We start from the raw sequence: 17,492 nt of genomic DNA on the forward strand, positions 1-17,492 counted from the left end.
CTCCCCTCACTTGAGGAATCATCTTGGGCATCATTGTCATTGTCACATAAATCACATTTATTTAAATGAGAAGGAACTCTGGCTTCCCCACATTCAGAACACAGTCTATCTGGTAGTTCAGACATGTTAAACAGGCATAAACTTGATAACAAAGTACAAAAAACGTTTTAAAATAAAACCGTTACTGTCACTTTAAATTTTAAACTGAACACACTTTATTACTGCAATTGCGAAAAAATATGAAGGAATTGTTCAAAATTCACCAAAATTTCACCACAGTGTCTTAAAGCCTTAAAAGTATTGCACACCAAATTTGGAAGCTTTAACCCTTAAAATAACGGAACCGGAGCCGTTTTTAACTTTAACCCCTTTACAGTCCCTGGTATCTGCTTTGCTGAGACCCAACCAAGCCCAAAGGGGAATACGATACCAAATGACGCCTTCAGAAAGTCTTTTCTAGGTATCAGAGCTCCTCACACATGCGACTGCATGTCATGCCTCTCAAAAACAAGTGCGCAACACCGGCGCGAAAATGAGGCTCTGCCTATGATTTGGGAAAGCCCCTAAAGAATAAGGAGTCTAAAACAGTGCCTGCCGATATAATCTTATCAAAATACCCAGATTAAATGATTCCTCAAGGCTAAATATGTGTTAATAATGAATCGATTTAGCCCAGAAAAAGTCTACAGTCTTAATAAGCCCTTGTGAAGCCCTTATTTACTATCTTAATAAACATGGCTTACCGGATCCCATAGGGAAAATGACAGCTTCCAGCATTACATCGTCTTGTTAGAATGTGTCATACCTCAAGCAGCAAGAGACTGCTCACTGTTCCCCCAACTGAAGTTAATTGCTCTCAACAGTCCTGTGTGGAACAGCCATGGATTTTAGTAACGGTTGCTAAAATCATTTTCCTCATACAAACAGAAATCTTCATCTCTTTTCTGTTTCTGAGTAAATAGTACATACCAGCACTATTTTAAAATAAACTCTTGATTGAATAATAAAAACTACAGTTAAACACTAAAAAACTCTAAGCCATCTCCGTGGAGATGTTGCCTGTACAACGGCAAAGAGAATGACTGGGGTAGGCGGAGCCTAGGAGGGATCATGTGACCAGCTTTGCTGGGCTCTTTGCCATTTCCTGTTGGGGAAGAGAATATCCCACAAGTAAGGATGACGCCGTGGACCGGACACACCTATGTTGGAGAAATACAGACTACGTGGCAACTGCTTTGTGTTTTTATTATGCAATAATTGTCCTTTAAGCCTAAAAACAGAAACCTTGAATGTACCATTAAATGCCCAAGAAGATACCTCATGACCTTAAGTTAATATTAAGCTACAAACTGAGAAAGGCAAGGAAGGCATGTGAAAGAAGGCTGCACACTACTTATAGAGGATCCTACGATAGGCTCCTCTCCTCTAGGAAAGGAAGTGACAGTTGTCAAATACTTATCTCAAAGACACACTGGCCCAGGAAGTCTATGAGTGAAAGCTTTGTGCCATCGGTGGATTAAACACAAACAAATACAACAAATACAAATAAAGAGGGATAGTAGATACATTGTACAGTAGTTCACATGAATGGACAGAGAAGGATCAGAGAGATACATCAAGAAATAATAAGTAGGAGGGGACTCCCATGTATAGTATCCTGTTTGGCTTACAATTAATCTAACGGTTATGAATTATCTACATCACATGAGCAATCAATGATAAAAGTGGGAGATAAAGGGTTTCAAGCACAGACTAGCGCATACTAACTGATTTGGTTCTGTAGTTTTATTGTGCAGTTAAAAAAAAAAAAAATAGATGTGTCATCCAGAAAGAAAGTTTGGAAATGAGTTCCTGCTCTGGATAAAAAAGCATGCACGTCACTTGCTATATACAAATGTGTAGTATGCAAATCTTCTGTTTTTTCCTTTAATGATGAGGTTAAGCTTTAATACTCACGTTCTTTATCAGGAAGACATTTCAGGGCATGCTGAAGCAATCTGTGAGTAGCTTCTGGCTGGCCTTGTCGTAGAAGGAACGTAGCATACTTTAACCACACAGACTTCTCCTGGCGAAAGCGTTTTACCATTGTTTTGTACAGGTCCTCTGCTTGCTGCATACACAAGACAGTCGGAATGTTTAGATAAAACTTTTACTTACATTCAAAAGTTGATTCTCAAACACTTCAGTCTAGGTCTATGGGAATCAATATCCAAATGTAATAGTTGAATGTCAACTTTTTTTTTAAAAATAACAAAAAAAGGATGTGAGAGAACAATTGCTCTTTATTCAAAATGTCAAAATTCTGCTCTTCACTCATCCATAGCTATGACAAATTGACAAGTACAACACTGCACATAATGTAATTTGTTACATCCTTCGAATAAATACAATTTTCTAAACACATTCTATTTCATAATTTACAGAGATTGAATTCTGCTTTGATGTTTATGACTGCGTCTATTTTTCATTTATTTAAATTCATAACTCACAAATTGTCATATGTATATTACTGACTATAAGGCTAAAATATGTAGTATATAAATGGGTATTAACCCGGTATATTGTTAGGCAATTTAATACGGTTTGAATAGTAAAACATACTGCAAATTTCCACTAGTCTAGGACTAATAAGTCTGTTAGAAAAGAGCCTAATATCTTAGATGTCAACTAAAATTTCTTAGCTATAGAACACTAGAGAAAATTTCCAGCCATGTGTAGGTTTTGCATATTTTATTTATATATATATATATATATATATATATATATATATATATATATATATATATATATATATATATATATATATATATATATATATATATATATATATATATATATATATATATATATATAATAGAGTACAGTGTGTCGGTCCATAAAGACGTTACAGAATTAAAGGGCCATTATAGTGTTAAAATGAATGCTCTACTAGCGACACTGTAATGCTATTTGTTTAACCCCCACAAAGGGGTTAATCACAACTCCCCCCAAGGGGGTTAATCCCTCGGACTAACACTGAGTCAATCAGCAACGCTAGTCGCACAGCTGGGACAACAGCAGCTTCTGCTCAGAACCAGCAGATATGCAGGTCCCAAGCGAGACTAAGTTAGGAAAGTCAAAATTAAACTTGCAGGATTCAGAACATGTAGGTTTAAGAGACTTTTAAATTTACTTCTATTTTCAAATGTGCTGCGTTCTCTTGGTATCCCTTGTTGAAAAAGAATATGTTCATACCCTACACTAGTAGGAGCTGACTGCTGATTGGTGCCTGCATACATTAATCTCTTGTGATTTGCTAACCCGATGTGTTCAGATAGCTGCTGCCAGTAATGCAATGTTGCTCCTTCAGCAAAGGATAACAAGATAATGAAGCAAATTTGATAATAGAAGTAAATTGGAAAGTTGTTTAAAATTGTATGTTGTATCCAGATCATGAAAGAAAATTATGCATTTTTCTATGCCTTTAAGAGGGTTAAACACGAGCTATAATGGATTAATGCAAGTCATTTTAACACTGTAAGGGCCTTTTAAGAGTTTTTCCACCTTATGTAAGAGCTGTAACTCCTTATGCTGTCTTGTCAATGTAAATGAGAATAACTAGTAGAAATGCCTACAGATGATTCTAAACCTAATTACCTTGAACTTTTCAGACTTGATGTATATATCAGCCAGCTGATGAAACACCTTGATGGGCTCATTATATTGAACTGCCCTTTCAAAGACTTTTAGCAGAGTGTCTTCTGTTCCGTACATGTTCTCCAAATTAAGTAAGGCGACCCACACATTCAGTTTCTCCTGCTCTTCCCTAAAGCAAAAAGATCACAGAATGAAAACCTGCACTGGAATGGATTCTGCTCATACTATTTGATGGTGGTTTTTTGTCTTTGAGAAGCATTTAAAAAAAAATAAGTTTACCGGAAAGAAATGGTTTTGAGAGCTCTCTCTGCCACAGCTCGGGCCTTCTCTATCTCTGTGGCATGAAGGTGAAATGCCATGTATTGAAGCCACAGAATGGAGCTGTTAGGGGAACTGAGGACCAGCTTGTCAAAATCGTCTGCCGACTGTGGTTGCCGATTTGGATCCATAAGAGTTGCTTCTATTTTCGAAATCTCCTTTTCAGCCGTTATCTTTTCCATTTCCTTTTCTTTTTTTGATTTCTTTTTCTAAAAAAAATAAAATTAAAGGAGTCAATGCCTACATAATATTTTGTTTCTTACAAAAATGAAATTCGTAGAGGAATGAACGATAAATATATCTATAAGAAACATGCATGACTAAGTACACAAATAAAAGCAGAACCAGTACCTTTGGCTGTTCATCCTCCTCCTCGTCATCGTCACTATCTGAGCGGTCCTCTTTTTTAGTTAAAGCCGTTTTCAGGGTATTTAAATCAACATCCCAAGAAAATCCAGATGAAACTTTTAGCCTTGAGACAACAGCGTTAGGTTCTTTCTCCTAAAAAAAATAAAGGGACATAAAACTCAAATTTTTATGATCCAGATAGAACAAACACTTTTAAACAGCTTTCCAATTTACTTCTATTATCTAATGTTTGTCATTTTCTTGTTATCCTTTGTTGAAAAGCAGGAAGGTAACTTCAGGAGTGTGCACGTGTCTGCAGCATATGGCAGCAGCTTTACAACAATGTTATACATTAGCAAGAGCACTAGATGGCAGCACTATTTCCTGTCATGTAGTGCTTCAGACGTGCACGCTACCTATTTAGATATCTCTTCATTAAAGAATAACATGAGAACAAAGCAAATTTGATAATAGAAGTAAACTGGAATTCTTTTTAAATTGTATTTCTATCTGAATCATAATAGAAAATAAATGTGGGTTTCATGTCCCTTTAAAAGACATTTAAGGGACATGAAAATCAAAATCTTTCATTGTTCAGATAGAGCATGCAGATGTATCAGACTTTTTAAATTACTTCTATTATAAAAAATAGCTTTGTTCTCTTCGTATACTTTGTGGAAAAGCATACACAGGTATGCTGAAGCAATTCAGTAGTGGAAGCTAGCTGGTAAATGGTTGCTGCACACGTATGGCTCTTGTCATTGACTTACCAGATTTGTCTGCTAGCTCCCAGTAGTGTATTGCTACTATGGAGCTGACTTAAAATCCAGGGACAAATTTATAATAAGGCAGAGTAAGTATGTCCCTACAGGCGCCCTGCATAAAGGGGCGCCTGCCTCTGCCTATTATAGTCAGCCGGTGACCTGCACTAAAAATGGCTGCCGGCAGTGAAATTGCAACACGTTGCAGCAAGCATTGCACATGTGCGGAATATGGCTTCCCACACGTATGAGCAATGCTTGTGGCGGCCTTAACAAAGATGGCTGCCACAAATTCGTGGTGCTGTTTATTTCAATGCCAGAGGCTATCTTAGTTAAGATCGCCGGTACAGCAGAGAGTATTTACGATTTGGTGCCTACAGGCACCTGGGCTGTAAATCTAGCCCTGTTTGCAGGGGTTAAGCACATAGTTATATGCAATCAACACTGCAATACAAAATCTGATCATTTTCTTTTTGCAGTTTCAGCCCATTTAAACAGTGTCTGAGCGGTCAGTAATATTTTATGCACACTATAAATTACAATTAAATAAAACTCTCTGCATACATACATCTATAAACAGCTTAATTTTTATATAAAAAATAGCAAAATAAGGAAAAACCAACAACAACCTCAAATAAGCTAGATTTGTTTATTTCAGGATTAAGTCTCCCAGAACGTAAACCCATAGATACAGATTTATAAAATGAAAACGGACCCATCTGTCCTAACAAGTAATAAATACAGTCTAACAAGTTACCTTTTGTTTTATCACAACTTTATCATCTTCTTCATCTCGACCACATATATCCACTCCACTGTCGTCATCTTCCTTTGTCACTTGGGATTTCTTCTTCTTTTTGGTTATCGCCTGCAAATGGATATAAAGGTCTAAATAAGATACTAGATACTAGAGAGCCCTCTATTGGTTGCAAGAGGAGTCTGCAATCCTCTGTAAACAGCCAGGAGCTGTGCAGTTGGAAAGAAAATAAAAATGATCCCTGAAGGAAAAACAAACAATCTGATATTGGACTCTGCTTACTGCACTGCCAGACTAAGGAGTGATGTATTCCCTTGTAGGGAGGGGACAGACACCTCCTGGTACAATGTAGAATAGGGAATAACCTTGGCTCTGGAGGCAGGATTTACTTAAAGGGATATAATACTCATATGCTAAATCACTTGACAGCGAGGCAGCATAACTGTAAAAAGCTGACATGAAAATATCACCTGAACATCTATGTAAAAAACATAATTTATGCTTACCTGATAAATTTATTTCTCTTGTGATGTATCAAGTCCACGGATTCATCCTTACTTGTGGGATATTCTCCTCCCCTACAGGAAGTGGCAAAGAGAGCACCCACAGCAGAGCTGCCTATATAGCCCCCCCCTTAGCTCCACCCCCCAGTCATTCGACCGAAGGCTAGGAAGAAAAAGGAGAAACCATATGGTGCAGTGGCGATTGAAAGTTTAAAAATAAAAATATATATGCCTGTCTTAAAAAACAGTGCAGGCCGTGGACTCGATACATCACAAGAGAAATAAATTTATCAGGTAAGCATAAATTATGTTTTCTCTTGTAAGATGTATCGAGTCCACGGATTCATCCTTACTTGTGGGATACCAATACCAAAGCTTTAGGACACGGATGAAGGGAGGGACAAGACAGGGACTTTAAACGGAAGGCACCACTGCTTGTAGAACCTTTCTTTTCTCCCAAAATTTGCCTCCGAAGAAGCAAAAGAATCGAATTTGTAAAATTTGGAAAAAGTATGAAGCAAAGACCAAGTCGCCGCCTTACAAATCTGTTCAACAGAAGCCTCATTTTTAAAAGCCCATGTGGAAGCCACAGCTCTAGTAGAATGAGCAGTAATCCTTTCAGGAGGCTGCCATCCAGCAGTCTCATAGGCCAAACGGATGATGCTTTTCAGCCAAAAGGAAAGAGGTAGCCGTAGCCCTTTGACCTCTCCGTTTACCAGAATAAACAACAAAGAAGATGTTTGACGGAAATCTTTAGTTGCTTGTAAGTAGAATTTTAAAGCACGAACCACATCAAGATTGTGTAACAGACATTCCTTCTTAGATAACTATACTGTAAAAACCTAATCACTGAAGGGGGCGCTCAAGATGCAGTATAATCAATAATCTAGAACAAAAGTATATATGATGGGGCATTAGATGAAGGATTAGGACACAAAGAAGGAACCACAATCTCTTGATTGACATTCTTATTAGAAACAACCTTAGGAAGAAACCCAGGTTTGGTACGTAAAATCACCTTATCTGCATGGAAAACATGTTAAGGGGAATCCCATTGTAAAGCAGATAGCTCAGAAACTCTTCGAGCCGAAGAGATAGCTACTAAAAACAAAACTTTCCAAGATAGAAGCTTAATATCTATGGAATGCATAGGTTCAAACGGAACCCCTTGAAGAACTTTAAGAACCAAGTTTAGGCTCCATGGCGGAGCAACAAGTTTAAATACAGGCTTGATTCTGACCAAAGCCTGACTAAATGCTTTAACGTCTGGGACATCTGCCAGACGTTTGTGAAGTAGAATAGACAAAGCAGATATTTGACCTTTAAGAGAACTAGCAGATAATGCCTTCTCCAAACCTTCTTGGAGAAAAGACAATATTCTAGGAATCCTAATCTTACTCCACAAGTAACCTTTGGATTCACACCAATAAAGATATTTGCGCCAAATCGTATGATAAATCTTCCTGGTACCAGGCTTTCTAGCCTGAATCAGGGTATCAATGACCGATTCAGAGAAACCACGCTTTAATAAAATCATGCGTTCAATCTCCAAGCAGTCAGACGCAGAGAAATTAGATTTGGATGCGTGAACGGGCCTTGAATTAGAAGGTCCCGCCTCATTGGCAGAGTCCATAGTGGAACCGAGGACATGTCCACTAGGTCTGCATACCAAGTCCTGCGTGGCTACGCAGGAGCTATCAGAATTACAGAAGCAACGAGGAATTTGGCATTCTGACGAGAAGCCATCAGATCCAATTCTGGTGTGCCCCATAGCTGAATCAGCTGGGCGAATACCTCCGGATGGAGTTCCCACTCCCCCGGATGAAGAGTCTGACGACTTAGAAAATCCACCTCCCAGTTCTCTACTCCTGGGATGTGGATTGCTGAGAGATGGCAAGAGTGATCCTCTGCCCACCGGATTATTTACCTCCATGATGGTTACCTCCATCATCGCTAGAGAACTCCTTGTTCCTCCCTGATTGATATAAGCTACAGTCGTGATGTTGTCCGACTGAAACCTGATGAATTTGGCCGCAGCAAGCTGAGGCCACGCCTGAAGCGCATTGAAAATCGCTCTCAGTTCTAAAATGTTTATCAGGAGAAGAGCTTCCTCCCGAGACCATAAGCCCTGTGCTTTCAGGGAGTTCCAGACTGCACCCCAGCCTAGCAGGCTGGCATCTGTCGTTACAATGAGCCACTCTGACCTGCGGAAGCACATTCCCTGAGACAGGTGGTCCTGAGACAACCACGAGAGAAGAGAATCTCTGGTCTCCTGGTCCAGATGCAGTTGAGGAGATACGTCTGCATAATCCCCATTCCACTGTTTGAGCATGCATAGTTGCAGTGGTTGAGGTGTAGACGGGCAAAAGGAACTATGTCCATTGCCGCTACCATGAGTCCGATTACCTCCATACACTGAGCCACTGATGGCCGAGGAATGGAATTAAGAGCTCGGCAGAAATATTTTAATTTCTACCGAGTCTATCAGAGTTCCTAGGAAGGAAACTCTTGTAAGAGGGAAGAGAGAACTCTTTTTTTGTTCACCTTCCACCAGTGAGATGTCAGAAAAGCAAACACGATGTCTGTGTGAGACTTGGCTAGCTGGAAAGTCGACGCCTGAATTAAGATGTTGTCTAGATAAGGCGCCACTGCTATGCCTCGTGGTCGTAGAACCGCCAGAAGGGACCCTAGCACCTTTGTGAAAATTCTGGGAGCCGTGGCCAACCCGAAAGGAAGGGCCACAAACTGGTAATGCCTGTTTAGAACGGTGAATCTGAGGAATTGATGATGATCTCTGTGAATAGGGATGTGTAGATACGCATCCTTTAAGTCCATGGTAGTCATATATTGACCCTCCTGGATCAGAAGTATAATAGTCCGAATAGTCTCCATCTTGAATGATGGAACTTTGAGGAATTTGTTTAGAATTTTGAGATCCAAGATTGGTCTGAAAGTTCCCTCTTTTTGACGAATCACCCCCATGGTATGTAGGTCTTCTACACAGCGTAAGAACGCCTCTCTCTTTGTCTGGTTTACAGACAAAGGAGAAATGTGAAATCTCCCCCTTGGAAGGGAGCGCTTGAATTCCAGAAGATATCCCTGGGACACAATTTCTAAAGCCCAGGGATCCTGAACATCTCTCGCCCAAGCCTGAGCGAAGAGAGAGAGAGAGTCTGCCCCCTACTAGATCCGGTCCCGGATCGGGGGCTACCCCTTCATGCTGTCTTAGAGGCAGCTGCAGGCTTCTTGGCCTGTTTACCCTTGTTCCAAGCCTGGTTAGGTCTCCAGACTGACTTGGATTGGGCAAAATTCCCCTCTTGCTTTGAAGCAGAGGAAGCTGAAGCGGGACCACTCTTAAAGTTCCGAAAGGAAGGAAAATTATTTTGTTTGGCCCTCATCTTATTTGATCTATCCTAAGGGAGGGCATGACCTTTCCCTCCAGTGATGTCTGAAATAATCTCCTTCAGTTCAGGCCCGAATAGGGTCTTACCTTTGAAAGGAATGTTCAAAAGTTTAGATTTAGATGACACATCAGCAGACCAGGACTTAAGCCATAACGCCCTGCGTGCTAAAATGGCAAAACCTGAATTCTTTGCCGCTAATTTAGCCAGTTGAAAAGCGGCATCTGTAATAAAAGAATTAGCCAACTTAAGTGCCTTAATTCTGTCCATAATTTCCACTAATGGAGTCTCCATTTGAAGAGCCTCTTCTAGAGCCTCAAACCAGAAAGCAGCTGCAGTCGTTACAGGAACAATGCACGCAATAGGTTGGAGAGAAAAACCTTGATGAACAAAAATTTTCTTCAGGAGACCCTCTGATTTTTTATCCATAGGATCTTTGAAAGCACAACTGTCCTCGATAGGTATAGTTGTACGCTTAGACAGAGTAGAAATAGCTCCCTCCACCTTAGGAACTGTCTGCCATGAGTCCCTTATGGTATCAGATATGGGAAACATTTTCTTAAAAACAGGAGGGGGAGTGAACGGAATACCTGGTCTATCCCACTCCTTAGCAATAATATTCACAATCCTCTTAGGGACTAGAAAAACATCAGTGTAAACAGGAACCTCTAAGTATCTATCCATTTTACACAATTTCTCTGGGACCACTATAGGGTCACAATCATCTAGAGTTGCTAATACCTCCCTAAGCGGAGGTGTTCAAGCTTAAATTTAAAGGCCGTCATATCAGAATCTGTCTGAGGAAGCGTCTTTCCTGAATCAGAAATTTCTCCCTCAGATAACAAATCCCTCACCCCTACCTCAGAGCATTGTGAGGGCATATCAGAAACGGCTACTAAGGCGTGAGACGGCTCAGCATTTTTCCTTAACCCAGAGCTGTCCCGCTTTCCTTGTAAACCAGGCAGTTTGGATAAAACCTCAGTGAGGGTTGTATTCATAACTGTGGCCATGTCTTGTAAAGTAAATGAATGTGACGCACTAGAGGTACTTGGCGTCACTTGTGCGGGCGTTACTGGCTGTGACACTTGGGGAGAGCTAGATGCTAAACCCTCATTTACTTCTGACTAAGAATCATCTATTGCTCTATTTTTAAGTGCTAATATATGTTCTTTATAATTTAGACATATCAGTACATTTGGGACACATTCTAAGAGGGGGTTCCACAATGGCTTCCAAACATATTGAACAAGGATTTTCCTTGGTATCAGACATGTTAAACAGGCTAATAATGTAACAAGCAAGCTTGGAAAACACTGTAATCAAAGTAAATAACACTTAGAAATAAAACGGTACTGTGCCTTTAAGAGAAAAAAAGCTGCACAAGTTCTGCAAAACAGTGTAAAAAAGCAGTAAACAACGACATTTTTACAGTAGTATCTTACAGCCTTAGTAACTTTGCACAACTATGCAAATAAACAATTAACCCCTTAATGGTAAAGCCGGATTGAAAAAATGTCAAAACCGGCAAAAAAGACTTTCAGCACCTTGCCACAGCTCTGCTGTGGCGCCTACCTACCCTTCAGAACGATTTGTGGGGAAAAAACCTCCTTTAGAGCCCTCAAACACAGCAGGAACCACTGGAGAAGCAGTTGGATGTCTCTAAGGAAAAGAAACTGCGCAACTGAGGCGCGAAAATAGGCCCCTCCCACCTCACTCGTTTTTCTGAGGCCTATTAGAAAAACACCTGAGTGTCTCTTGATTAACCATGTGGGTTAAAAAACCCTAACACAAGCCACAATGAAAACACTGTAATAGGCCTCATATTCAAAAATGTCCCTTCAAAAAAGTTATAATTGCAACATTTACTGAACAAACAAAAAAAACCTTTTTTTCTAACAGTGTCACAAGTAACAAATGAGCCCTTCAAGTAAGCTGAAATTCCTATCCAAGTGTCTGAATACAGCTTACCCTTTCCCCAAGGGGATATTGCCAGCCTTTTCTAGAATAAACACAGTCTGTCTAGAAAAACATCGACTGAACATACCTCATATGCAGCTTAGCATGCAAACCGTTCCCCCAACTGAAGTTTTCCTGTACTCTTCAGCCCTTGTGAGAACAGCAGTGGATCTTAGTTACAAAGTGCTAAGATCATAATCCTCCTTGCAGAAATCTTCATCTCTTTTTCTGCCAAAGAGTAAATAGTACACACCGGCACCATTTAAAATAAACTTTTGCTTGAGAAATAAAAAACTAACATTTTTGTCACCACACTCGCTCTGCACTTCCTAGTTACTTAGAGTAGGCAAAGAGAATGACTGGGGGTGGAGCTAAGGGGGGGAGCTATATAGGCAGCTCTGCTGTGGGTGCTCTCTTTGCCACTTCCTGTAGGGGAGGAGAATATCCCACAAGTAAGGATGAATCTGTGGACTCGATACATCTTACAAGAGAAAGAGAAGTTATTTTACCTCAAAATCTCTTCATCTCACTAGAATATGTGCTCTGTGAACAGTTAAAGCTGCTGCAAAACTGCAAGTAAAAAACAAACAAACAACAAAACACAATAGCAAATCAGCATCAGCAGTGTGGAGGTCCTGCATTGCTTTGCTGTGATCAAGAGATTTAACAGTAAACTTCCTTAAACTGAATGGGAAAATAACATGACTGTGCCTGCACATGGCAGATGCACACTCCCTTGGAAGTCTCTTTACAGTGGGTGGTGAATACTTATGAAATTTTTAGGCAAATATCTTCCAATTTTACACAGAGATGTTCAGATGATATTTTATAGTCTGTTTTTTACAGCTATACTGCATCACTTTCAAGGGCATCAACATTTGAGTATTTTGTCCCTTTAGGGATACTTGCATAGATGAAACCAAGTAGGATCAGAGATATTCAGAAGAGATAGCAGGAAACCATGTAAAACTACAAACTTGCAGAGCTCCAAAAGAATCAGCTTTATTCAAGAATAAAGTTTCCTTTCATTACCCTGTCCCCTGTATCATGTGGCAGCCATCAGACTCATGTGGCAGAATCATATACGTATATACAGTGAACTGCAGTCCTGCACAAGAAAGCTTGAAATTTTAAAATATGGGCAGCAGACTTCCAATACAAAGTAGGAACTCTGTATGTCCGTGATTTAAAAAATGTGGCTGTATGTGTTGGTTACGGGAAGACCAGTAAATAGTGTGGGAAGAAGAAAGTCAGATAAAATCAACTGGAGGGCCACATAAGAAGCTTAGGCTGCACAACCATTTCTTTCGCTCAGCTATGCATGCATTCAGTGGGCAACTGAGTAGTGGTACCTGAGTCTTGCTTTCAGAGTGTGTTCTTTTTCGCTTTTTCTCGTCTGTTTTATTCTTCATATTAAGTTTGGCAGACTCTGGAATAACATCTGGTTTGCCAGTCTCCTCAGGGAGAAGAGAGAGTGCCACATGATTCTTCGTTGTATCGGTACTGTGGGATAACATTGCAAATACATACGTTTTTAATGATGCGCAGACGTGATTCATGCACAAAGATATAAAACAAATGTAGGGCAACTAAGATTTTGTTTGTTGTCCTGTTCAGTGTTACATTTGGTTTTTCCTGTGCTTGTAAATTTGAATTGGATAAACAAATTGCTTTGAAATTTGGGAGTTTCATGGGTTACAAAAATAAAAATGTGAAGTAAATAGGTTGAGAATTTTTGGAGTTATGTCCTTATCTCTTAAAGTGAATGTAACTTTTGATGCCAAGTCCCTGGTTTTTAAAAATTTGATTAAAAACAGGGGCACTTTAACTCATCAAAATTTACATTTCACTCCTGTTGTGAAAAAAAACCTTACCTTTTAATCTTGACAGCAGCTCCAGCTTCCTCCGGTCGTTGCAAGCCATTTCTGATGTTAGAAATGATGGATAGGTCATCCTCCAATCACGGCTTCCCCCCCCGGGGGAATCAGTGTCTGATTCAATGCCGTGATCGGAGGAAGCCGGATTCCTCATTTTAGACCCAGGAAGAAGCTGGAGCTGCTGTCAAGACTAAAAGGTAAGTTTTTTTTCACAACACGAGTGAAATGTAAATTTTGATGAATTAAAGTGCCCCTGTTTTTAATCTAATTTTTAAAAATCAGGCACTTTAGCATAAAAATTTACATTCACTTTAACATTGACAAAAATAGCCTAATTTAAAAAGGGATACTAAAACCAAATTTTATTCAGATTCATATAGAACATGCAATTTTAAGCAACTTTTCAATTTACTTGTATTATCAATTTTTTTTGTTCTGTTGCTATAATAAAAGCAGGAATTTAAAGTTGGCTAAATGTAGCCACCAATAAGCAAGCACTATCCAGGGCGCTGAACCTAAAATGGTCCAGCTACTAAGCTTTACATTCCTGCTTTTTAAATTATAGCAAGAGAACATAGAAAATTTGATAAAATGAGTACATTAGAAAATTGCTTAAAATTTCATGCTCTCTCTGAATCACTAAAGAAAAAAAAACAGAATTTATGTTTACCTGATAAATTACTTTCTCCAACGGTGTGTCCGGTCCACGGCGTCATCCTTACTTGTGGGATATTCTCTTCCCCAACAGGAAATGGCAAAGAGCCCAGCAAAGCTGGTCACATGATCCCTCCTAGGCTCCGCCTTCCCCAGTCATTCGACCGACGTAAAGGAGGAATATTTGCATAGGAGAAATCATATGATACCGTGGTGACTGTAGTTAAAGAAAATAAATTATCAGACCTGATTAAAAAACCAGGGCGGGCCGTGGACCGGACACACCGTTGGAGAAAGTAATTTATCAGGTAAACATAAATTCTGTTTTCTCCAACATAGGTGTGTCCGGTCCACGGCGTCATCCTTACTTGTGGGAACCAATACCAAAGCTTTAGGACACGGATGAAGGGAGGGAGCAAATCAGGTCACCTAAATGGAAGGCACCACGGCTTGCAAAACCTTTCTCCCAAAAATAGCCTCAGAAGAAGCAAAAGTATCAAACTTGTAAAATTTGGTAAAAGTGTGCAGTGAAGACCAAGTCGCTGCCTTACATATCTGATCAACAGAAGCCTCGTTCTTGAAGGCCCATGTGGAAGCCACAGCCCTAGTGGAATGAGCTGTGATTCTTTCAGGAGGCTGCCGTCCGGCAGTCTCATAAGCCAATCTGATGATGCTTTTAATCCAAAAAGAGAGAGAGGTAGAAGTTGCTTTTTGACCTCTCCTTTTACCAGAATAAACAACAAACAAGGAAGATGTTTGTCTAAAATCCTTTGTAGCATCTAAATAGAATTTTAGAGCGCGAACAACATCCAAATTGTGCAACAAACGTTCCTTCTTTGAAACTGGATTCGGACACAAAGAAGGCACGACTATCTCCTGGTTAATGTTTTTGTTAGAAACAACTTTCGGAAGAAAACCAGGTTTAGTACGTAAAACCACCTTATCTGCATGGAACACCAGATAAGGAGGAGAACACTGCAGAGCAGATAATTCTGAAACTCTTCTAGCAGAAGAAATTGCAACCAAAAACAAAACTTTCCAAGATAATAACTTAATATCAACGGAATGTAAGGGTTCAAACGGAACCCCCTGAAGAACTGAAAGAACTAAATTGAGACTCCAAGGAGGAGTCAAAGGTTTGTAAACAGGCTTGATTCTAACCAGAGCCTGAACAAAGGCTTGAACATCTGGCACAGCTGCCAGCTTTTTGTGAAGTAACACAGACAAGGCAGAAATCTGTCCCTTCAATGAACTTGCAGATAATCCTTTCTCCAATCCTTCTTGAAGAAAGGATAGAATCTTAGGAATTTTTACCTTGTCCCAAGGGAATCCTTTAGATTCACACCAACAGATATATTTTTTCCATATTTTGTGGTAAATTTTTCTAGTTACAGGCTTTCTGGCCTGAACAAGAGTATCAATAACAGAATCTGAGAACCCTCGCTTTGATAAGATCAAGCGTTCAATCTCCAAGCAGTCAGTTGGAGTGAGACCAGATTCGGATGTTCGAACGGACCTTGAACAAGAAGGTCTCGTCTCAAAGGTAGCTTCCATGGTGGAGCCGATGACATATTCACCAGGTCTGCATACCAAGTCCTGCGTGGCCACGCAGGAGCTATCAAGATCACCGATGCCCTCTCCTGATTGATCCTGGCTACCAGCCTGGGGATGAGAGGAAACGGCGGGAATACATAAGCTAGTTTGAAGGTCCAAGGTGCTACTAGTGCATCTACTAGAGTCGCCTTGGGATCCCTGGATCTGGACCCGTAGCAAGGAACCTTGAAGTTCTGACGAGAGGCCATCAGATCCATGTCTGGAATGCCCCACAGTTGAGTAATGTGGGCAAAGATTTCCGGATGGAGTTCCCACTCCCCCGGATGTAATGTCTGACGACTCAGAAAATCCGCTTCCCAATTTTCCACTCCTGGGATGTGGATTGCAGACAAGTGGCAGGAGTGAGTCTCCGCCCATTGAATGATTTTGGTCACTTCTTCCATCGCCAGGGAACTCCTTGTTCCCCCCTGATGGTTGATGTACGCAACAGTCGTCATGTTGTCTGATTGAAACCGTATGAACTTGGCCTTTGCTAGCTGAGGCCAAGCCTTGAGAGCATTGAGTATCGCTCTCAGTTCCAGAATATTTATCGGTAGAAGAGATTCTTCCCGAGACCAAAGACCCTGAGCTTTCAGGGGTCCCCAGACCGCGCCCCAGCCCATCAGACTGGCGTCGGTCGTGACAATGACCCACTCTGGTCTGCGGAAGCTCATCCCCTGTGACAGGTTGTCCAGGGACAGCCACCAACGGAGTGAATCTCTGGTCCTCTGATTTACTTGTATCGTCGGAGACAAGTCTGTATAGTCCCCATTCCACTGACTGAGCATGCACAGTTGTAATGGTCTTAGATGAATGCGCGCAAAAGGAACTATGTCCATTGCCGCTACCATCAAACCTATTACTTCCATGCACTGCGCTATGGAAGGAAGAGGAACGGAATGAAGTATTTGACAAGAGTTTAGAAGTTTTGTTTTTCTGGCCTCTGTCAGAAAAAACCTCATTTCTAAGGAGTCTATTATTGTTCCCAAGAAGGGAACCCTCGTTGACGGAGATAGAGAACTCTTTTCTACGTTCACTTTCCATCCGTGAGATCTGAGAAAGGCCAGGACAATGTCCGTGTGAGCCTTTGCTAGAGGAAGGGACGACGCTTGAATCAGAATGTCGTCCAAGTAAGGTACTACTGCAATGCCCCTTGGTCTTAGCACCGCTAGAAGGGACCCTAGTACCTTTGTGAAAATCCTTGGAGCAGTGGCTAATCCGAACGGAAGTGCCACGAACTGGTAATGCTTGTCCAGGAATGCGAACCTTAGGAACCGATGATGTTCCTTGTGGATAGGAATATGTAGATACGCATCCTTTAAATCCACCGTGGTCATGAATTGACCTTCCTGGATGGAAGGAAGAATTGTTCGAATGGTTTCCATTTTGAACGATGGAACCTTGAGAAACTTGTTTAGGATCTTGAGATCTAAGATTGGTCTGAACGTTCCCTCTTTTTTGGGAACTACGAACAGATTGGAGTAGAACCCCATCCCTTGTTCTCCTAATGGAACAGGATGAATCACTCCCATTTTTAACAGGTCTTCTACACAATGTAAGAATGCCTGTTCTTTTATGTGGTCTGAAGACAATTGAGACCTGTGGAACCTCCCCCTTGGGGGAAGCCCTTTGAATTCCAGAAGATAACCTTGGGAGACTATTTCTAGCGCCCAAGGATCCAGAACATC

The 17,492-nt window shown here is 40.6% G+C and overlaps 1 protein-coding gene across 1 annotated transcript in view; it reads right to left on the reverse strand.

Moving 5' to 3' along the window:
- Nucleotides 1-17,492, reverse strand: part of PDCD11 (programmed cell death 11) — a gene marked incomplete at its 3' end in the record, with an annotated part of 141,216 nt that overhangs the window by 12,619 nt on the left and 111,105 nt on the right. The window contains 6 exon segments of the mRNA XM_053692449.1: nucleotides 1,957-2,110; nucleotides 3,637-3,805; nucleotides 3,916-4,163; nucleotides 4,306-4,455; nucleotides 5,821-5,931; nucleotides 13,033-13,183. Coding sequence (XP_053548424.1) covers nucleotides 1,957-2,110; nucleotides 3,637-3,805; nucleotides 3,916-4,163; nucleotides 4,306-4,455; nucleotides 5,821-5,931; nucleotides 13,033-13,183 — 983 coding nt within the window.

This window comes from Bombina bombina, chromosome 9 (genome assembly GCF_027579735.1).
Source record: "Bombina bombina isolate aBomBom1 chromosome 9, aBomBom1.pri, whole genome shotgun sequence".
Taxonomy (NCBI): Eukaryota; Metazoa; Chordata; class Amphibia; order Anura; family Bombinatoridae; genus Bombina; species Bombina bombina.